Source organism: Cyprinodon tularosa, unplaced genomic scaffold (genome assembly GCF_016077235.1).
Source record: "Cyprinodon tularosa strain WSP-4 unplaced genomic scaffold, ASM1607723v1 ctg37, whole genome shotgun sequence".
Taxonomy (NCBI): Eukaryota; Metazoa; Chordata; class Actinopteri; order Cyprinodontiformes; family Cyprinodontidae; genus Cyprinodon; species Cyprinodon tularosa.
Window position 1 is genome coordinate 1,422,107 of NW_024039085.1, and position 23,673 is coordinate 1,445,779.

Below are 23,673 nucleotides of genomic sequence, written 5' to 3' on the forward strand. Positions count from 1 at the left end.
ACGGCAGATGTGGAGACAAAAGGAGTAACCGAGTGAAAAACAGAGACAAAGAACGTTAGAAAATAGTTTTGCTTCAGCAGCTGTGGCAGCTACCCTCCACAGTTCCATTTTTGTTTTATAAGAAAATATTTCAAAAAATTATAGTTGTTGTAACGTGACAAGCAATTTGCTTCATTGAGTAGATATGCAGAACCTAATATTTGGATATATCTATATTTTTTATATTTGTTTTGATTCAGCATCTGATTCAGATGAAATCTTCCCCTCCTTGAGAATGGATCACGCTTTCCTGACCCGGTCAATTTCCAGTGACGCTAAATTCCTGCAGCATCCAACAGATATGAACACCGGCGTCGTTGTGACGCGCTGCATCCCTGCTGGGACGTGCTTTGGACCGTGCCTGCTTCAAAACACTTTCTACGAAACCATCGCCTTTATAGCTCAGAAATGCAGCGACAAGACAGCAAAGTCATTCATGTTCAGGGTGAGTCAAAAGCGCAGGCGGCGGGGTCATGTGGACTTTACGCGTATTTATAACAGCACTATAGAGTGAATCTTAAAATATACATTTGGCACTAAAAAATATTGTTGTTTTAGGTCGATCCAGAGGCAATGCGAAATTCAACCCTGGTCCTCTCCTGGCTGAGGCTGGTGCAGGCTGCGCGCAACGGAGAGGAGCAGAACGCAGAGGCCTTTCTGAAAGCGGGTCAGGTGTATGTGCGGGCTACGCGGGACATCCAGCCTGAAGAGGAGTTGTTGGTGTGGTATGACCGAGAGCTGTCTCACCTGCTGGGATTTACAGACATGATAAAAGGACTCAACGGAGGTGAGAGAAAGATTATTTTTTTATTTTCATTTTTACAAGTGCTAAATAGACTTTAATACAATGTAGGTTATAGAACAACCCCTCAGATAGATGCTTAAAAGCAACTTGCCTATGTTATCATCCTTCCATTAATGTCAACATTTTATTGCTTTCTTATGGAATAAACAGAATTAACATCTTCCATGAAGGAGAAGTTGAACATTTTATGTGACCCTGAGATGTTAGGCTTATGTATTTATATATTTACTTATATACTTATATATATATACTTATATATTTGTTGCTTGGGGCAATTTTTTTTTATTAAATAGTGGGATTGTAATTCAGAGACTGTGCTGTGAACCTCAGTATTCATTTTTTTTCACCATTCAAAAGCCATCATATTTTATGTGTTGGTGTTGTAAAAAAATGCATGAGCCAAATGTCCCTAAATCATCTTTCCAGTGTAATAGATGTCACATATTTTTTCAATGGGTTCACTGGTTCTTTGTTATATTCTTGAAGGAACTTCAGAGCAGTAACTGTTTAGCTTTTTTATTTGGTGTTGAACTATAACTTACTCATTTGTTGTAGTGTAAAGAGCATGATTTTGTCTAAGCCTACTGTAGTAGATAACTAAAAACCTAAAAAAAAGGGTCAAAGTGCTAGTGGGTTTAATAAAGTGGGAGAGTAATGCATCTGAAAGTGCCTAAAGATGTTGAGATGGGTCATTCATTACCTGAAAGGTCAAAAGGAAACCAATTATTAGAAGTCTGGAAACTCGAGCTGCTTGGTTTGAACTCAGATTACTGTATTCTGTGAATCATTGAAATCATTGGTGACTATCTTTTACTTTAATTTAGACCCCTGAGCAAAGCCTGTGTGTACTGAAGCAAAAAGTTTTCAAGATGAGTTTTGAGAGTCCAGAGGAAGGAACTAAACTACAGACAGGATGGAGATGTTCCATCATTATTAGTAGTAACTTCTACATATCTTATAGTTGAAATATAACTGTACATTGTAACCTATGCGTTACAAGTTACATTTTTGCTTAAAGATTAAATAAAATGTTAATCTGAAATTACTTTGTTATGTATAATTTGTCTTTTTGCCTAGAATTTAAATGCGGGAGATGCAACCAGATCTTCAAAAACCAGAATCCTTTCGTGGCTCACTGCAGATTTCTGTGCAGCCAATTGAAGAGTGACATCTGGAGCCACGACGCCGATGAGCACAAGTACGTGGACACCAAGAGGCCTCACCAGGTGACGGATTTCCACAACATCGCCAGAGACCTGGAGCAGAAAAAGGCCGAGGAGGTGGAGATTCCTTCCAAAAAGAGAAAAGGGGAAAACACCACAGTCGCCAGATTGCGAAAAACGGTTCTGTTAGAGAAAACAAACATTTCGAATGACGAAAATGTCGCTCAGCTGAGCAAAAACTGCCACCAGGCTGCAGGTGACCTGTCCTCTGCTTCCGAGAAACTGAAAGCTGACAGGGTCAAAGCAGTTCGTGCGCCACGGGGGAGGGCTGATTCAGCTGAGGCTGAGGAAGACAGGGCAGACATTATGCCAAAAAAAAGGGTCGACACATGTTCGGAGGCAGGGGAGGGATCTGGTGTGCTTTCAAGCGGCTTGAGCGCGTTTTCCCTTGTTCTTTCGGGCAGCCATGGGGAGCAGAAAAGCGCTTTTTGCAAACCCAGTAAAAGGAGCGCTCCAGTGGAGCAGCAGGTCCATCTGAGCAGCGCTCCTACAGCCCCCTCTAGCCGCCTGGATGAGATCACTGATGCTTTCACCAACAGGACTATTCTGGGATACAACAATATGATGGCATCCAGCATCCTGGCCGACGACCTGCAGACTCTGGCATCTCCTATTCCATTAGGCAACGCTTTCCATTACGCGCCGGAGCTCTGGTCCAGAAACCTTGGCGCACAGCTGCAAACCACATCCACCCTCACAGTTCTGCCGCCAACTTTCACCTCTTCATTCGGTGTGTCGGTGCAGAACTGGTGCGCCAAATGCAACCTGTCCTTCCGCATGACCTCGGATCTGGTGTTCCACATGCGCTCTCACCACAAAAAGGAGTTCGCGGCAGAGTCTCAGGTGAGGCGGAGGAGGGAGGAGAAACTGACCTGCCCGATTTGTCACGAATACTTCAGAGAGAGACACCACTTGTCAAGACACATGACTTCTCACAATTAGAGAAATGTTTTTATTTAAACTGGAAGACTTTCTTGTTTATAGTGAATGTAGGCAATTGAACACTCGCCCCATCATAATGTGTCCAGTAGATGGCAGCAGAGGGGCGCGTCTATCTTGCTTTGTGTTCTAAGAAGAGTTTAATTGATTACTTTGTGCCTTATTGGATTCAGGAGGCTTTCTGATCCTCAGAAATGCTGATGATTGTTACATATGTCTCATCGCAGTTTGTATTTATTTATCAGCTTTTTCTTTTATGGGTTGGTGGGATTGTACATGAGCTGTTGTCTGAATTATTTAGAAATCTAATGTTATAAAATATTGCCACAAAAAAGAGTGAGTGAATATATTCATATTTCATAATTGACCGAGACCCAGCTTCACATAGTTTTGTCTGTTTATATATTGTTAGGAGAAATGGTTCTGAAAGTTTTGGCAAAAGTACCTCCTCAATGCTGGGCTGATACATAAAACCAAAAAACATATATATTTTTAGAATAAGTGGTGAGAACAAGAACGAAAGCTTCTGGCCTTGAAGTGTCATACTTTATAAAAACTTAAGTGTGGAACTTTAAAGAAATCTTTGCATCATCAGTGTATTGCAAGCATTTTCACTTTAATTTTCAAACCAATCAAAGCAGGACATAAGACAAAAAGGCTTTGCCCAGATTACCTGTAAAGAAGAAGCTACAAGAACACCTATAAACTAGTACTTTAAGAAGAGAATGGCATCATTTTGGGCTTGCAGCTCTGGGACTCATTTCCATATTCATGTGGCTTTAATAGCCTGCATAGTATTTTAAGTTGCACCATACAGTGAAGCTCATGTATATACAAGTTAATTACGCACTATGTCTGTTAATCCTGACCAAAAAATTTCACGTTAAAACCATTTTTCTTGACTTGGAGAAAATTTTATATGATCTCTCAAAAATAGCACAGCAGAACACCGTTTAAATACAATGTGAGCACCAAGATAGAAAGAAAAAAATCACAGCTAAAGGAGCCGCCTCATTACAGAGTTCTGTTTATTAGTGGGAAAGCAACCTGAAGGAGAAAGCATGGTAATGTGAGGTTCTGTTGAGTTTTGAGGAGGACCCAAATGCAGAGGCAGAAGGGTGAAACTGTTTCTTATAAATTTAATGAATAGGTAGATGGTACAGGAGCATTCATCCAGAAATTACAGGCAAAAAACACACGAATCAAAACTAGGAAATGAACATAAGAATGAAGAGAATCCAGCAATGAGGAACTACATAGGAGGTGTATATATATATATACTGTATATATAGAAAGAGAGAGAGAGAGAGAGAGATAGAACAATGAAGGGGCTAATCAGCTGATAAGGAGCAGGTGTGGACAGAATCAACTAAAACGAGCAAAGGGGAAACGAAAGGCACACTAGGGGGCAACAAAGTGAGGAAAAACAACCTGATCTATAACTAGAAAAAAACTTACATGAAGCAAAAGGGAAATAAAACTATTGACTACACCTAAAACTAGACCAAGGAATAAATTGGACAAAAAATGCTGAATAGAGATAACTGAAGGAAATAACAAGGGAGAGTAAAACTAAGAATTAAAAGAACGATCTAAATCGTGAGAAACAAAGAATAACATAAAATAAAGGATAACTGATAAGTCCAAAGGAAAACTTAATAGGACCACAAAATAGGACCAAAAAGTACAGAAAGGGCAGAATCATCACAGGTAAATAAGAGGTGCAGATTTTATTTAAAATGCTGGGTGTGATCAGCAATTTCAACTTAACTAACTCAACTTTTTGATTTTCTCCGGGCTGGTGTTTAGAAGAAGATGACATCAGAACACACAATGGGACAGGATGAAGGCCACTATTAAGGAAAACTGCTTTCTCAACAGCTGTGAGGCTGGAACTATAGGATTTGTCTAAAAAAAGTGCTTTATTTGCCTTAACTTGAAGTTTTCTAATATCATTCTGGGAGAACAAACAAAACAGTCCATCTGAAGTCAGAATAACAAAAAGGAAGGTATTAGTTTTCTTAGCATGATTTAAAAATCCAGCATGACTGCCTTTTATGTAATATAGCCGTTGTTACAAAAAACTAGACCAAGCAACCCCTCCACATTTCTAATTTATTTCAACTTTGATGATTAACTCATTCGGTTAAGCACACTTTGAAAGCACAAAAATACTAGAAAAACAACAACAAACAATAGTGAGATAGAAAATCCCTCCCTCTGGTTTTCAAACCTGGAATTGTAACATTTAGGCTGAGTTTAACCTTGTTGCTCATTCATTAGTCTAAAAAAAAAAAAAAAAAAAAAAAAATGTATTAAAACTTTGTTCCGTAAAAGTTCAAAAAATATCGACTGGACTTGGTTTCCAAGATTTGAAGACGTTTTGCCACCTCTCCAGGAAGCTTTCTCAATTCAAATGTCAGACATTTGAAGTCCAGTGGATATTTTTTGAACTTTTACGGACTGACTATGTCCTGGATGACTGAGAATCTTCATCAGCATTAAAACTTTGTGTAACTTAACATCTGATGATTGTATCACAGTCTAATACTATAAGCATAATTATATGTATTTCACCTCGATTTGTTCAAAAAACGTATATATAATATATAAAAAGCAAATATTGATGATTGCTTTTAAGTTCAGCCAAAAACTGGGTCCCCTTTCCCACTCTAGGTGCACACTAAATTTGGTTATAGGGTATTGAGTCAGTTAGAGTAGCCTTTATAGTAATAATAATTTCTAAATGAATTATTTTTCATTTTGGTTTCGAAAGACAGAATATGTTAATATAAATGATTAGGTTAAAACTCATACTTTTATAATATATAATAAAAAGTCAACTTTTTCCATATATTCAATGCCATTACATATTTCTCCTTCTGTTCTTTCACATACTCTGATATGTTTCAAAAGAATTGGTTTCCAGTTCTTAAGTTATAACATTTTTTAAAAAATATTTCTCTTACTGGATTTATCTATAGATGCAATCGGATAAAATAGGATATGTCAGTCAGTATATCTGTGCTATACAAAGAAATAATCACAACCTGCATACGTCATGTGTTATGTTTCAGTCTAACAGCAGAATTATGTAATTAACAACCAAAGCTTTACTGGTTTGAATTTGTGATTCAAAAATTCACCAGCAATTATATGCAGCTTACTGCCCATTCAGAATCGACTCCAGATTAAGAATCATTAGTAAAACCCTTTTTTATGTGTATGCAATGACAGCAAATAGATACACATACCACCATAGAAAAAAAAGGAACGTTGAAAACAGACCATAAAATAACAAATTCAGAGATAGTCCCTTACAAATTTTCGATTTGGGTTTTACTATCTAAAAGGCATATAAACAATAAGTCAATCTTTAATTTTTAAAACAACAGATTTAAACCAGCAGATGATTTTCTCCTTGCTTATGAAAAGCATATAAAAGAAATACTGACAAGTTTATATTTCATACATTTTCTTTAGACAGGATGTTTTCTTAGAAGTGCAGCCACAGACTCAAATGATTAGACAGATTAACCAGGAGAAAAAGCTGCTTTTGTACTAATAAATAGTTATTCTTTCTCTGAGCTTCATAACCAGACCATTTTATCCAGTAACATTAAATTCTCCATTGCCCAATAATTGCTTTATTGCTCCCTATAATGTAGCCATAATGCTATAGAAAAGCAAATATTATTCTTGGTTCCCCACTCGCCTTGTTGCGCTTTGGTTTCTGAACATATTAGTCCATTTGAATAAGTCCAGGCTGCTGTGGTTTTCTGGGCTGTAACACATACCTCTCCTGTGAGAATGATTGTAGCTGACATGCAGTTCACTTTCTAAAGGAAGAGTGGAGGCAGATACTTTAAAGAGAATCAGTCAGGAAATAAGAGAAAAAAACCCACTGTGGATGTGTCACTGTAGTGAGCCTTAACCCACTTTGAAGCCCTGACATAACACAAACATGATTTATAATAACCTTAATTTCAGCAATTATTGCAGTTCAAATGGCGGCTTTCAAAAAATGGTTGTTTCATAGCTGCAGCCCAGTAATACTGAACATATGTGATATATTTTGATATTTCCTTTAAGATGTGGTAATACAGAGATGCACTGTGTCTTTAGACACTTTTAGTATGGTCTTCTAAACTCCTTGTTTGATATTCCTTGCAGTTTAGCTGAAAATGAGTATTGTTTAGACATTGAAAACAACTAGAGCTACTCTACAATATATGGTGTTTTTTTATGTAATCAATAACAACAATTTTATCAATTAAACTGCATCATAAACAATATGTTCCTAAATAGATCATATAGGGAGAAATAGATATAAAAAATAGGAAAACAAGGCAAACATAGGTTTAATATGAAAACCCCCCACTATAAATAAACAGAAATGATTACAAATTAAAAGCAAGACTCAGGAAAGGCACACTAACAATTCTAAAAGATTTTAGAAAGAAATTATAACAATATAACTGAATTTCATATTAGTAGAAGCACCTGGATTTTTAAAACATAATTTATTGAACTGTAGTACCCTTTGTTATAAGATGCTGATAACATGTTTTAATCACTGCTGTTTTAACAGAGAAAGGTATATTCCACTTTTTTATGCAAAATTTAAAATTTATTTTTGGATGGTAAAAATATGGATGTTTTATATACTATCCTGTCATGCTGAGAGTTTCCTTTTCAGTAAATTTATTATCAGATGTTTCACTATTGAGGACAGATGCACTTTTCTGTGTGAAATTCTTCAATGGTACAATTTGCATGGTAAGAAAACTGCTCTTTCACCTTATTCTTCTCTGGATAAAGAAGAGGGGCAATGGTAAGGAGAGAGGTTGTGATGATCTGCAAGCATCTGCAGGCAGGGGAAGAAAAAACGCACTTGGAAATTCCTTTTTGAATGAGCAGGAAAAAGGAAAGTGCACCATGTTTTTGAAGCTTAAGTGACTGATGTCCTGATGGCTGAAGGCTTGCTTCCTTCACCAACCATGGGTGGGTAGCAGCCCACATCCGTCACATTATTCTCTGGACAGCTGACACCGGAGCCTTTGGTGTGGGGTAATAATAGGTTAAAGGGGACCGCTTCTTCCTGGGATTTTTGTGTACACTTATGTTAAAACAGTTGATAGAGAAATTTTACACATTTCCAAGAATAAAAACTAGTACTGTTAAAAAATATTTTTTAGTGCAGAGCTACTGGATTAAATAAAGTTTTATTCTAATTCATAAAAGGCCAGTTTTTCATAATTTAAGCAATACAAACACAAAAAAATGATAATGTAAAAAAACAATACATCATTTGGATATTGTTACAACAATATTAGATAAATTTTCACATTTAAAAAGAAAAAAAACATTGATTAATTTTAACATTGTTGATGAGCAAAAGGGGAGTTACTTGGTTTGAAGTGCTTTTTTCACATTTTACAGAAAACTTTATTTCTAAAACATGAAGGCAAAATTAAACATATTGTTCTAAGTTATAAAGTAAGCAAATGACCCAAAATCATAAAATAAATCTGAGAAATAAATCAGAAAGATGCAATGCACATATGCATTTAGCCATATAAAACTAGCCTTACCCTTCAAAGGTTATAATTAATAAACAGAATACATTTATTAAAAACAAAGAGCACATCAGACAGGTTGGGGATAAACTGTATGAAGATTTAGAGCAGGATATGGTATTAAACAATAATTTGTATCTTTGAGCATCTCACAGAACACCGTTCATGTAGAAGAATACAATAAACAAAAGTAAATAAATGAACCATGAAAAAATAAATGTAACATGTATGTATTTGATACCAGCACTAAATACTTTAATATTCCATTAATCATCTAATACACAATTAAGTAATTTAATGTTCCATTAAACAATTAAATCCACTTTTCAAATGATTAACTTTAATAATCAAATGTCTTTTTTTTTTTTTTTTTTTACATCTATTTATTTCATATCATTGCAGCAGAGTCATCATGAAATCAGCTTAATCTGACCCATCTAATTGAGTGGAATTAAGGAGGTATCTTTAGTAAACCCTGACATCTTGTTGCAAGTTAACACAGCAAGTTAAGGCAGCGTCTCTCAGGTTTACTTTCACATTGAGGTCTTTCTCTGAAAATTATTCAATTAACTTCAAGAAACTGATCAAATATATAAAACTGAAGCAACTCAAGCTTCAATGTCCTTAGCTCGCTCTAAAACTTCCTCTACCAGTTTGCCAGAGAACTCTTTGAGGTTTTAGGTGGAAAAATCCGTCATGTTTACACTTCAGAAAAAAAGTAACTACATTCACAAGATAAATATAGCCCCACCCACTGATTCTGGTCTTTATTATCATATAGCATTTATACAGTTGCCATTCACTGCAAATAATTAGCACCTTTTTTTAAAACTGTGATTACTTACGTCAAAGTTCTTGCATAGGTTTAATGTTGAGTTTTATGAATAAAGTCCAGTCTCTTTAGGCAAACTAACTTTACATTTCAGTTATACTTGATGGATTTTTGCTAGTGCCTCTGGTGTCCAATCTATGTGTCTCCATGTTGGGATACGATGGATGAATGATTTTTCTTCTGGCATTTATTTAAATTTACTTATTAGATCTTTATGTTTAATCATTAACTAATTGGATTTTAAATCTTAAATAAAAACATACCTAGGAAAAAGATTAGCTTCTGTAAACTACTTGATTGACGTCTAAGTTCAGAGTTAAGTGGAGCGCAGCATCAAGCTGAATGCTTCGATGTTTTCATGGTGACATTGCTGCACAGGAGCCATGAAATAAATCATTATAGTAAATAATTTAACTATTTAATTTGGTCGTTTAAAATATAATTATTTCTGTGTTTCATAATTTCTCGGTATATATTCAATCTATGCAAAAGGGTGGCCTATAGGGATGCTCTTCTTCTGCAGAAAGAGGGAACTTGCTCAGAGCTGCTGGAAAATGGATTTTGCTAAATAAGGAGCAGTTCTGTAAAGAAACCTTTCAAAGCCCACAATAGACCTAAGAGCAGCGAGAGGAAATGAACCGTAAAGACACGTCCAGAACCAAAATGGGAATCAAAGTCTATTAATGCATTAGAGAGACACATTAAAAGCAAAGACCCATGTCCTAAAAAACTGTGACAAATTGATCTTTAGAAATGTTTTCCATCCAATCTGATAAATTTGAGTTATTTTACTAAGAAAAATAGGCGAAAATGTATGTCTTTTATGGTGCTGGGCCAATAGAAATCTTAAGCTCTTATTTAAGAGGGATGAATACAAATACCACACTTTGTATTTTTTAAATAAAAAAAAAATTAAACCACCTATACTTGTATTTACACTTGAGAAATATAAAAACAACTCTGTAAATAAACACAACTAATTACAAATTGAAGGCCTGACTAAAGCAAGATATGTTAGATGTTATTTAAAATATAAAATATGATAAAGTCTGTGGTTTCAATGTGAAAGTAAATAAAATATTTAAACAGATATGGATACTTCTGCACTGCATGGTGAGAAACAACCATTAACTCCAGATGAGCAGTCTAAAGACTACCTGTTATGGAAAGGAAAATATCCCTAAAATGCTCTCATCTACAGAAAACCTAAATAAAATCACATTAGATGACTGTTTAGAGATCCATAACACTTACACTACAGATATTTGTCCTGCAAGGGCAAAAAGCATGACAAATTAAGCTCTGCTCGCCTCCATTCCTGAGGAAATATATTTGGACTGAGTGACTTTGTCTCATAGCATCAGGGGAACAGTTAACGGATGCACAATTCTGTTGCTTTTACATTTGTTTTCAGTCCTCCTTTTTTTTGTTCTTCCCTCCACAATGCCCTATCGGCAGGAGCAGGACTGGACGGACATGTTGGGGTAAACCTTGAGCACTAGGTTCCTGGAGTCGTCCTGGAAGAGCACAGCGAGGGGGCTCATGTTTTCTGGGACACAACAGGGCTCGGGAATCCCAGGGATGATTCCTACAGCTCGCACTATACTCTGTATTGTGGCGTGGTTAGACGGCTTGACAACCTGGTAAAGTTTGAGGAAAGAAAAAAAAATGTGATCAGAATGGAAGGTTTTGAAAAGGACAGTTCAAGACCTCAGAAGTGTTTAGTCATACCTGCGGCATTGGAAACCCACATGCCCCAGCACAGTAGTAGGCATCAAATGACGTGGGTGCAATGACCCATTCACTCCAGCCAATATCAGCAAAATCTACTCGGAGGTTCCTCCTGGAACAGCGCCTGTCGTGGCCCCACTGCCGTCTCCTGGCCTTCCGCATTGTTTGCTCATCAAAACTCAGTAAAGATGACCGGGTGTTTTCCCTCTGTCTTCCTCCGTTCTTTCTCTCAGTAATCCGATCACTCCTCTGTCTGTCACCAGCAGAAAGCGTAGGACCATCTTTGAGGGTTTTATTAGATGAACCATCGGTTTCGATCGGCTTCGTTGTTCTTTCTTCTTCTTCCATGGTTAGAGGTTTCGCTTTGTCTTGCTCTTCTCCTCCTGTCTTTTGGTTTTTACTAATCCTTTCCTTCCTCTCTGGTTTAAACTTCGGTTTCAGAGCAAGGTGCCAGTTAAGCTCCCACAGGTCATCTTTTCTGTGTCCACGGGGCCCGTAGTCGAGCTCAGGTAGCTCGTTGTTCTGAATAAGGTCAGCAAGGGGCTTTGCTTCCCTTCTTATGCGACCCTTAAGTTTAGGTGAGGAATTAGACCTGTGCAGTAGTTCTGCTCCCTCGCTGACTGGGTCGTACCTTTGAAGGCTGGAAGCAACACTGTTAGGCTCTGTTAAAGCTACGTCATTAGCATACAGCAACAGGTAGGGCATGCTGACAGCAGGTAAAATACCTTCTTGTTTCTTATGCTGCGGCACTCCAAAGTCCAATTCCACTGAAACCAAGAACTGACCCCTGTCTCGAGCTTCCTTTATTATTGGGGTCACATCTTTCATCTGCCACACCCCTCTCCTGTGGGGGTAAAGGGTCACATTACCTAAGGATGAGCCCACCGGCCCACGTCTGACCTCCGGCCCAGAGGAGTGAAACAGCAAAATGATGGAGGAAGAAGGGTGTGTGGATGGGGAGCGGCATGACAGGCTCCTGAAGCGCTTACAGAACCAGGGTTTGCTTTGTGAGTTCTTATCTAGCAGGAAGTGGAATGTTGCAGAGAGGATGGCCTCTGAATCCTGAAGGGTTGTTAGGTTGAGTTTGAAAATGGTCCTGTGATCAGCAGCGTCTGTAGAAATATGAATGCATGTTCAGAATTAAGCAGAACTCTACCTACTGTATATATGTGGAATAGGTAAGAGCCACATCTTTTAAATCATTTATTAGTTGATTATATTTCTTATTGGATGTAGAACTGCAGATCGATACAATCACTTCCAGCTTTGTCTCTGATGTTTTTGTCACTGAAATAACAGCACAGACTTAAGGTAAAGTATTAAAACGGAATCTGAATTTCATCAAAAATTAAAAAACAGTTTTGTGGTTCTAAATCCGTTCAATTACAATTATTACTGTTACTAACAAAAATAATCTAAATGTCTAATTTTCCCTCGAGACTTTCTTGCTTTCTTAAAATGAAAACTTAAATGTGTTTAAAATAGGTTCTCTTTCACTATCTGCAGTTTAGAAATGCTGTGATATAAGGAAGAACAGGGCAAAATGAAACAGATGTAATTAAGCTGGGAAAGGCTAGTTTACAAACAATAATGACATAATCCATAGACTTACTTGAGAATTAAAAAATAATCTTCTTTTCAGACAAAAGAGGATAAATGAACAGGTATCACAAATACTTTAATACTTTAAGTAGTTCGTAAATGCAACATTAGTTAATCCATTTGAACTCTGTATGTATATCTATGTACTCATCTTAAAGGAGAAGGTCACTTTATAAGGGGTAGCAACAAATCATTTTCTATTTGAATGTTTTTGAAGGGATTATGAACCGTTACAGGAGAACTTTTGCAGAGAGAAATTAGCTAAGATAAGTTTAAAAAATTCTGGCAATCAGAGGATGAACTTTGTTTGAACTCAGTTATTTGAGCTTCTGTGAAAGAAGAGGTACCAGATGTAAATGGAATGGGTTTAGAAAAGGCAAACCTTTGAGCCAAAAGTACTTATGTGTGGTTAACCTCCTCTAAAAATAGGACAAAGGCGTTTCCTTACGTTGTTTCACGACAGGACTCTTAAACAGTTCAGCAGCTCATTGGTAGAACCTCTAAGAAGGTGTGCCCTTAAGAGGAACCAGACTTCGGAAAGCAGAAAGTTGCATATTCATGATCAACATTAACTTCAACAGCAGAGTTATTGTTCATTGTGTGGGAGTTCAGCGGAAGTAAGTTGAGCGAAAAGATATACATTACTCTGCATTCAGTCTGCATATGGAAGTGCTTACTCCCCGTTTCAGTTAAAGCTTCCCTTTAAGCATGATACAACTGGCTCAGTCACTGTGATATAATCAAACTTTTTTCAGCAGGTCTCACACCATTTTGAAAAGTCTCTCAGATGTCTCCTTGGATTACATCAAGCCTCTGTAATGAAAATACACACATGTTGTGATATGCTATCTGAGATCTATGAATGGTATAAATTTTGAGCTGCATTAATAACAACAGCATCAGACAGAGAGGAAAGACTCCACATTAAGGCCCCTTATTTTAGGATGTGGAGTCAGGCTTTCCCCTCAGGACCAACTAACTAAAACACAGAAGCCACGGCAGTGACCTTTCTCTGCATATGTCTGCCTGCCTTTGACTGATTTCTAATGTATTGTATTTTACAGCACATGGCTCACATGCATTCTTGGGCGTCTGTCTGGGGTAATTGATCGAACCCTGCCTGCAAGTGGCGCCGCTGCTTCCAGAGCCCCAATGAACTCACAGCATTCTGAAAGTATTTAAATGCATTCTCAGACTGATCCTAAACAATCTTAGCTATTTACAGAGCGGAGACAGCCTGAGATTGTATGAGGCCCCGATTTGATTTGGTGTCCTGGTTCAATTTAAAATAATTTACTTAATAAATATTGTAAATAAATTCTAAGCTCATGTTGGTCAAACAGTTGTTTCAAGAGTAAAGCTCCAAGATGTGGATTTAGCAGTGAGAAGAGGTAACAATTTTATACATTTATTGAACGCAAAACTTATAAAAAAAATCAAGTCTTCAAAAAAGCAATCTCAAGATGCTTTTTTAGATGCCCCTATATTTAGCCAGCCAATCAGACATTTACAGTCCTTCTTTTCCATAGATGGACCCCAGAAGGAGTAGTCTCTACTCTGGTAGAGACTAATGGGGATCCTTCAATAAATAAATAAATAGATCTTAGTGACCATGATGAAAAAGTTGACAAAAAGTGAAAAAAAAAATAACAATAGAAAAATGGAAAAGAATTGGAAAACAGTGTGCTACTCTCAACCAATATTATTTTCTCGATTTTTGACAAATATATTGCAATTGGTGTAGCTTTAATGCTACAAAACTAGCATCAAAACTATTGTCTAGTTCCATAAAATTTAACACAAGAACTTGCAGAAATGATTCACTGCAGCATTTACTTATGACTGTTGCAGCATTCAGCACCTTACTTCACTTATGCCTTGGGCTGGCTGAGTGTCTGCATCTGTAAATATTAAATAATAGAGATAACTGGAGGAATTTCTTATCCTGAACATTCATGATTTTTTACTTTTTTTTGTCTGTGTTGAAATAATCCAATTCATTTTAAAACATAAATCATATACTGCTGAACAACCGGCTTAATTAAAGGATTTGGGTGCGCATGCCTCATGCAGGAGAGCGCGTTTACACACCTAGGATGGCTCTGAAACTCCTGATAGTGTTTCCTTCCTTCAGGCGGTTCTCCCTGTTGTATTTCTCGTACAGTCTGTGCATATGCCGGGAGAGCATGTCCTCATCCAGGTAACCAGAGAGCTTGAGGAAGCCGCTGTCTCCGGTAACCGATGCAGAGGTAATGACGCAGATCAGCGTCAGCAGAAACAGGTGCGATGAAATCATGATCGGTACAGCCATGTAAGTACCGAAAGAGATCCAGAACAAAACAAATAGAAAAAAAGAAAGCAGAGAAATGTCCAAACAAATCCAATCCAAGCTGTGCGCAACCTTCCCCAGTGCGCTCCTTTTGCGCTCTCCCTCCTCTGCAGAACTGTGTGGGACCTGGATGCTGAATGGGTTGGCCCGGACAGCACTTTGGGCTGGTACTTGCACACCACTGAGATCGCCAGAGGCTTGAAGGGGGATGATAGTATTGGAGTGGCAAGAGGCGATGACGCACAATCCTGTCAGCCAACAGGGCCTCTGCAGAGTCAAGAGTGGAGGTCATAAAACTGACCCCTTCTCTCCCTGCCAGTGATGTTAAAGAATATGTTTGCGTGCAGCTTTTGATTTCTTTTTAAAAAACTTTAACCCATTTAAGTAACTGAACATTTTTTCCTCTCCTGGGGAAAGTAATTCTACCTCATCATTTCCAGCTCGCCACATTATTTTCAGTAACTGCTTTTGACAAGGTCTCAGTCACACATAATTAGCATAGAAACACTCACAATAATAGCCTGACCAACATTCAGAGGGCTATTGTTAGAACAGGGCTCCACATTGTGTACAGTGTGGAACGTGTGCGTTACTTTCTTGGTGGTACTGAATTTATTCATTGCAAATAGCCCACTGGTTTCAAACTTGTAACACTTTGGTCTGTGCTGCGTGTATTTCTGTATGTTTGGGTTTGCAGTGTGTTTCCTCTGGTGTCTGGGCTTCTGTACCAACAATGCCTGTTTTGTGGAAGTGCTGGTCTCCAGCAGAGAGGCTGTAACTAGCTGGGCCTCTCAGGTCTCTCTTCACACACATTGTGAATCTGTGCATGCACCCCCACACACACTACTCCGTACCTTTCCGGCCCTCAAGAGCCAAGCAGAATACTCCTTTTCTCTACGTTCCACACCAGCAAACAGCTCTTGAATCTGGACCTCTTTTTAGACATCGATGCGTGTTTGTGTGTCCATGCATCCTTTAGTGACAGTAGAGTAGCTGACTGAAGTGGCATGCTTTACGGTTTCTTCATACCACACAAACACATAAACTTGCCTCTTCCCATATGGTATTGACACTCTGATGAAACACAAACCATGATTAACTGCTGCGGTTGTTTTACTGAATACATGCAATTATGTTTGCTCTTTAGGAGAGGTTTATTCTTTGAAAATAATTTATGAAAAATATGATAACAGTGACCCCTCCTAGATTAAAAGTTGTGGCTTTACAATATTGAAAAATATGGCTTTGTTTATCTGGAAGCTTTTATAGTTAAAAACTGAAAAGTGGTTGCCCAACAACAAGCTGATATTTTGTGATACAATAAAGCCATAAAACACTGCGCTGTCTTGTCGCTCTACTCTCAGATAGAAAACAGTAATAAACAAAGAGGCTCAGAGAAGAAAATAGGTTCAACATTTTAAAGAGATGCAGCATGTGTGAGCAAAATAAAAAAAATTAATGTGTGAAGAAGAGGGTGCAAAATATCAACTTCCTCTAACTGTAAATATGCACAATGTCCATTGATGTAAACAGTTATAGACCGAATGCTTTGGGAAAAGTATTTACTTTCTTTAAACATTTTCTATTCTGTTATATATCACAACCACAAGCTTAAGGGTATTCTGTTGGAAATTTTGGTATGATGTTACAGAAGTGTTGCGTAATTATGAAGTGGATTTGTCAGGATTGGGTTGAGGTTTGTGGACTGAAATGCAAAGGCAGGGAGGTAGAGGTGAGTTTCTTGTTGATTTAATGGAGGTAAACAGACAGCTGAGGCAGGAATCCAAAAATCTAACATGAAAACAAAGTCAAACAAACCAGAAACCATGGAGACATCTGGGTGTTGACAATCACGAGGAGGTAGACTAAGTGAGATGGAATTGGAGGAAGTTAGAAGGGAAGTTAGACGAGGAACCAGCACTGAGGAACTGCATAAGGAGTGTATTTATGGTAAACTGAAGCAAAGAGAGGACTAACGAGCAGATTGGGAGCAGGTGTGGACAGAGCAGACAGGAAAAGAACTAGGGAACGAGGAGAACACAAGAGGGCAGCAGAGGGCAACAAATAACCAGAAAACTGAAACATAACCAGAGAAGACAACAAAATAAGAAATAAATCATTAAAACTAGAAAATATGGAGCAAAATAAAACTGAACACTCAAAAGAAAACATCACAGAACCAAGACTGTGACAGGATGGAATATGATGAATGTTTTTTTTTTTTTTTTTTGCATTTTTAAATCGGAAGAACTATGAGGTGAACCCTTTTCACTTGATACACCCAAAAAGAGCTTAGTGCAAAAAGCTTAATTTATTGAAATTAGCAAACTTTCACTGAGGGAAGCTGGTCAGAACTGATCAAAATCTAATGGGAGTGAAGGTGGTGGCCCAGTGTTTAGGACATTGCGCTTGGAATCCAGAGGTTCTGAGTTCAAGCCCCACTCCTACATGTATACTGCCACTCTAGGTGCCAGAGCAAAGACCCTTAACCCCACACTGCTCCCTGGGTGCTGCACAATGGCAGCCCACTGCTCCCCAAAGAGATGGGTTGAATGCAGAGAGTGAATTTATCCAGTGTGAGATCAATAAAGTTCAATTACAACCACAGAAACCTCAAATGTTTTTATTTTTATTCTACAAATATGACTAACACGACATAGTACATAACTTTGAATGGGAAGGAAAAGCCTTCATCGTTCTAAAATCATGGTTAAAAACTCTTCTAAAAAAATTTTCTATCAAAACATTTTCAATGAGTTTGGAGTATTTTTGTATTCCTTAGACCGGGGGTCTGCAACAGGGGGTCCGCGACCCCTAGGGGGTCCACAGAGGTACTGCATGAGGATCTCGAAAGTTTTGGTTGCTTAGACTTTTTTATATATTCCCCCTGCAATTTTTTCGCACTAACTGCAATGTCTTTAAATACACATTAACATGACTTCAACATTTGGCTGGGTATGTTTCTGCCAATACAGACAAAAATGTGTTTGAATTTGTTTACAAGACTTTAATTTTTACTGATATTGGTTGTACTGTTATCATGGTCAGGAAACACAGGAGTTTTTTTAGCCTCCTTGTTTAGTATGCTTCAAGACTTTTTGAAATTGCCCTGTGGTGCTTTTATCAATTTAGCAAAATAATATCTGTTCCACTTTCTGATAGTATAGGTTTATTTCTGTAATTAAAATAGGCAATGTTATTATAATAAATAGGGTTATTTTTTTATATAATTTATTTGTATGATAGATTTTATGATTTTAATATGCCCTTAGTGATCCATTGGTTTTGATTAAATGTGCTGCATGTGATAATTTTCTCAGGGATAGTCCTTTGAAAGCAGTAATATCTGTCTTTAGTTAGACTCTTAAACACAGGATCACTATAATTGCATATTCTGTAACATACCGTGGCCGCGTATTCTGTAACAGGTCCTCATGTATTATGGTTTGTTTATTTAATATTTTTAAATAGATGATGAGTGGATGAACACATAGGAAGTAGGGCAATAAATAATTCAATGTGGAAGTGATTAGAAATCTCAGAGACTTCACTTCCAGATGTGTTGAAGTGTAGAGTTTTAAATATTTGACTTAGTTGAGTGAGTGATTATTCATATAAATATTAATCATGAAAAAGGAGAATGAGTTTAATGTACACTATATTGCCAAAAGTATTTGCTCACCTGCCTTGACTCACATATGAGCTTAAGTGACATCCCGTTCCTAATCCATAGGGTTCAATATGACGTCGGTCCACCCTTTGCAGCTAGAACAGCTTCAACTCTTCTGGGAAGGCTGTCCACAAGGTTTAGGAGTGTGTTTATGGGAATTTTTGACCATTCTTCCAGAAGCGCATTTGTGAGGTCGCACACTGATGTTGGACGAGAAGGCCTGGCTCTCAGTCTCCGCTCTAATTCATCCCAAAGGTGTTCTATCGGGTTGAGGTCAGGACTCTGTGCAGGCCAGTCAAGTTCATCCACACCAGACTCTGTCATCCATGTCTTTATGGACCTTGCTTTGTGCACTGGTGCACAGTCATGTTGGAAGAGGAAGGGGCCAGCTCCAAACTGTTCCCACAAAGTTGGGAGCATGGAATTGTCCAAAATGTCTTGGTATGCTGAAGCATTCAGAGTTCCTTTCACTGGAACTAAGGGGCCAAGCCCAGCTCCTGAAAAACAACCTCACACCATAATCCCCCCTCCACCAAACTTTACACTTGGCACAATGCAGTCAGACAAGTACCGTTCTCCTGGCAACCGCCAAACCCAGACCCGTCCATCAGATTGCCAGATGGAGAAGCGCGATTCGTCACTCCAGAGAACGCGTCTCCACTGCTCTAGAGTCCAGTGGCGGCGTGCTTTACACCACCGCATCCGACGCTTTGCATTGCACTTGGTGATGTATGGCTTGGATGCAGCTGCTCGACCATGGAAACCCATTCCATGAAACTCTCTGCGCACTGTTCTTGAGCTAATCTGAAGGCCACATGAAGTTTGGAGGTCTGTAGTGATTGACTCTGCAGAAAGTTGGCGACCTCTTCGCACTATGCGCGTCAGCATCCGCTGACCCCGCTCCGTCAGTTTACGTGGCCTACCACTTCGTGGCTGAGTTGCTGTCGTTCCCAAACACTTCCATTTTCTTATAATACAGCTGACAGTTGACTGTGGAATATTTAGGAGCGAGGAAATTTCACGACTGGATTTGTTGCACAGGTGGCATCCTATCACAGTTCCACGCTGGAATTCACTGAGCTCCTGAGAGCGACCCATTCTTTCACAAATGTTTGTAAAAACAGTCTGCATGCCTAGGTGCTTGAATTTATACACCTGTGGCCATGGAAGTGATTGGAACACCTGATTCCAATAATTTGGATGGGTGAGCAAATACTTTTGGCAATATAGTGTATTTATAAAATCATTCTGAGCTGCATTATGCCAGGTCAGTACTGAATTCTCCGAGGAGGATACATAATTTGTTATTGTTTTTTATAAAAAAAAAAAAAAAAACATTTCTCCAGTTTGGCTCTTAAGATTTTAAAATCAGCCCCTGGAGAAGTGTTAAAAGGTGGAGAGTTTAAAAAGTTATTGCCTGTTCTTACCACTTAATTCTACAAAAAGGCAGTCACTGTGCTTGCCTGCTATGACAATGAAATCACAAATGTTTGTATGTAGAGGAAATATAAAGGCTCATGCCACCACTCGATGTACAACGTCTATTCTTGGTAAAAATATTATAGCTATTAATATTTAAGACTACAATCACTATAACCATTACATCAAAGTTGCAGTCTGTATTTTTAAGCAGAATGTCGAGTACATGCATGGATGGAATGACTTAAGCATTCTGGGATACATGGTTCATCATTAAATGGCTAGATGAATTGAAAATCACTGCCCACTTATTGTTCCAGCAGCACTGAACATCCCACCTGTTCTCTCTGACTCCCCGCACTCTGCTACAGTTTTTTCAACACAGAGGTCCTTTCGTAGAGCTGTCCAAACCAAACAGTTGTTTTGTTCTTCTTGGGGATGGAGAGCTGTGAGGAATTGACCTTCCACTATGTCTGAGAGTGTTTGTGTTGTACAAGAAGAGCTGGTTCTGGGATGGACCGTTGTTTCACACCTTTACATGTTTTAGTTAAGACTTTGCAATTAGGACTAAGCATGCGTGTTAGATGTTTGTGGGCAAACCCTTCACATATGGGGTAAGTTTTTCCTCTAGTCATATAACATATGCTTTAATCCCAATAAAAGAGAAATGATAGCTTCAGTTCTTTCCTTCAAACTTACTTACTCTATTACTTTTTCATACAATACCACAACTCATCACTCGGCACCCTGTCATATGCTTTTCCTCTGCCTACAAAAACCCAATGTAGCACCCTTTTAATTTTCCAGTACACTGCAAAAAATAGAAATCTAAATAAGTATTTTCTTCTTAAAATAAGTGAATTTTTTTCATGAATTGAGGAATAAGGTGAGACACATTGCCAATGGAACAAGACAAGTTACATTTAGAATAAGAAAAAACAATTGCATTGTCTTATTTCAAGTGCATATTATCTAATTATCTTATTTTAAGAGTAAAAATACCTATTCAATTGAAAATTATCTTATTTACTTATTCAAATGTAGGTTAAATAGACTTAATTTAAGATATTTGTACTTATTTCTACGGTAGATCGTTTTTGCAGCATACTCCTCCATCCCCATTCTCACACTGCATCTGTAGTACTTTACGTTGTAATAAAATTTTACTACTGCTCAAAGATGCTCATGTCTGACCCCACTTTAACTTCCACTGCCCTTTCCCATAACTTCATTGTATGACTCATCAGCTTATCCTCTTTAGATACCTCAACTCTCAACATCTCTTGTGTTTTTGGACATTTTCGTTGGCTCAACTATCCTCAGTTACTTAGCCATACTGTAAAAATAATCTAGAAATAAGTAAACATTTCTTAAATTAAGTGTATTTACTCTTAATTTGAGTGGGTAAATGAAATGCTTTGCCAATGGAATGAGTATTTTTACTCTTAAAAGAAGTTATTTAGATGAAATGCACTTAAAATAAGACAATGCAATTTTGTTTTCTTATTTTAAATGTAAATTGTCTTGTTCCATTGGCAAAATATATCTTTTACCTCCTCAATTCAAGAGCAAATGCACTTATTTTAGGAAAAAATAACTTATCTAGGTTTCAATTTTTTCAATGCTCTCTTAGATCTCATTGATCATGTTACACTTGCAGGAGAAAAATATACAAGCTCCATCCAGTAAGATCCTCTTTCACAATACAGTGCAGCTTGCACCTATAGTGGGAAGACTTGATTTGTAAATACTGACAGATTAAGAGTCATTTCTAAAGTTTTTTCTTTGGCTTATTTTCTTTATCTCTATTTATTTGCCATGGCATTCAACTTCATCACACATTAATTTACCAATCTGTGCAATTATTTTTTGTATATATGAATTAAATGTAAAATAATATATCCCGCTGTAACAAAGGTAATTACTAGACTGCAATCTAGCAAAGTAATAATTTCTTTGCAGTTTTGTTTTTCATGCATCTGTGATGCTTATCTATCTATTTTAATATCACAATAAAATACAAGATACATGTAGAGAACAACACTGACTGCATGCAGCTGGCACTCAGGGTTTGGCGTCAGAATCCGACAGTGGTTGGAGGGTTATTAAGGACCTGGAATCCCACTATGTAAGTCTCACCCACTCTGCTTGTTTTGAGTGTGAGAACAAGCATGAGTGAGTGAGAGTGTGTCTATGGAGACTGTAGTTATGCTTGGGGGGGTGTAACTCTGTGACCCATTCACATGATTAACAAAACATTCATAGAAGCAGAGGAATGTTGTTTTTTGTGTATGTGTGCACACACATGTTCATTGAGTCACATGTGTATATGTGTGTTCTTGTGTTGTCGTGTCTGTGATGTTGCCCCCCTCCCTACAGTGACCCCACAGAGTGCACCATTCTGTCCACAAACAAAGGGCCAGCTGTTCCCTCCATTTCACCTATGGACTGCTCCAAAACCGCTAACCGTTTGCCACAGAGTTAACCAAATATTTCCATTTCTGCTACGAATTTGCCTCAGAAAATGGTTTTGTGTTTTGGATCACTCTTTCTCCTCTGGCTCTTTGATTTGGAGTCAGATCCCACAGGTACCCATGTCATAGAGTCTCAGAGTACAACATTGGACTTCTCAGGCCACCAGAATAGAAAACCTGAATGTAAACACTGAACGTCTTATAATTTCAACTCTTGTTATATTCTTACTTTTGTAAGGAAAAATTAACCCACAGAGCTGCTGCTTGTTTTGAGAATACTGTTTCAAGTTTAATTGACTGATTCGGATATGCTTTGGCTTCCCGTCTATCCTCACCCTGTGGTTAAGAACAGAAAGACATATTGTATTTAAGATCCCCCGGGATGACTGTTTTTATGGGCATGAACCAAACCAAATGACAGGCAGAAAAGCAGTCTATCAGTGGTCAATATCCCTCCTACTGTAAAAAAAACCCCTTAACTTCTTAATTTATTTCATCCAGATTAGCAGGTCTCAAAGAACTGCAGCCTTGAGTTAGTTTAAAACAGATCACAAAGGACTTCTATCAACTTAAATAATACTGGAGTTTATGCACTAATTATGAACATTTCAGCCACTGTTGTGTCCATGCTGGGTGGATATTTAAAAATGGTTGAAGGAATTTTTGTCGCACAAGAAATAAATAAATTTTCCAATGTGAAATAAATTCATTGAATGAAGCATAAAAGCATTTCTTAAACCCAATTTAACTTTTGATAACTGGGGTGGTGCACCAGATACTGTTGAATATTAACTTTCTTATGTGTTTAAAAGAGCACAAATTAGACTGGGGAAGTAGAAAGTCTATGGTCAGTTTATTGCAACACTCCTAGTAATGGGTTTTGGATTTTTAAAAAAATCATTTTGAGGTGTGGTTATTTTATTTATTTGTATGTAATGGTTATAGCTATCTTCTTTATCTTTAGACCTAATTTGATATTTTACTTTCATAACCTATTATTCCTTCCCTTTTCTTTAAGCTGTTCTCAGAAT

At 37.7% G+C, this 23,673-nt stretch overlaps 2 protein-coding genes across 2 annotated transcripts; one reads left to right on the forward strand and one right to left on the reverse strand.

Moving 5' to 3' along the window:
- Positions 1-246: 246 nt before the first annotated feature.
- prdm8 (PR domain containing 8) lies at positions 247-3,342 on the forward strand. Its single transcript, XM_038296235.1, has 3 exons — positions 247-484; positions 598-826; positions 1,922-3,342. Exons 1-3 carry the CDS (start codon positions 275-277, stop codon positions 3,007-3,009), a joined length of 1,527 nt encoding a protein of 508 aa, XP_038152163.1. The 5' UTR covers positions 247-274; the 3' UTR covers positions 3,010-3,342.
- A 5,599-nt stretch (positions 3,343-8,941) lies between these two features.
- gdf10a (growth differentiation factor 10a) lies at positions 8,942-15,298 on the reverse strand. Its single transcript, XM_038296476.1, has 3 exons — positions 14,842-15,298; positions 11,149-12,260; positions 8,942-11,057 (listed from the first exon to the last, which is right to left on the reverse strand). The coding sequence occupies exons 1-3, from the start codon at positions 15,059-15,061 to the stop codon at positions 10,866-10,868; spliced, it is 1,524 nt and encodes a 507-aa protein (XP_038152404.1). The 5' UTR covers positions 15,062-15,298; the 3' UTR covers positions 8,942-10,865.
- Between the last annotated feature and the right edge of the window lie 8,375 nt (positions 15,299-23,673).

Excerpts from the sequence above, each read along its gene's own strand:
- gdf10a (XM_038296476.1), bottom strand. The coding sequence starts at position 15,061 with ATGGCTGTACCGATCATGATTTCATCGCACCTGTTTCTGCTGACGCTG. Across the intron at positions 12,261-14,841 it reads GAGTTTCAGAGCCATCCTAG|ACGCTGCTGATCACAGGACC; the intron begins GTGTGTAAACGC and ends ATATTTCTACAG. Across the intron at positions 11,058-11,148 it reads GTGGGTTTCCAATGCCGCAG|GTTGTCAAGCCGTCTAACCA; the intron begins GTATGACTAAAC and ends AAACTTTACCAG.
- prdm8 (XM_038296235.1), top strand. The coding sequence starts at position 275 with ATGGATCACGCTTTCCTGACCCGGTCAATTTCCAGTGACGCTAAATTC. Across the intron at positions 485-597 it reads CAAAGTCATTCATGTTCAGG|GTCGATCCAGAGGCAATGCG; the intron begins GTGAGTCAAAAG and ends TTGTTGTTTTAG. Across the intron at positions 827-1,921 it reads GATAAAAGGACTCAACGGAG|AATTTAAATGCGGGAGATGC; the intron begins GTGAGAGAAAGA and ends CTTTTTGCCTAG.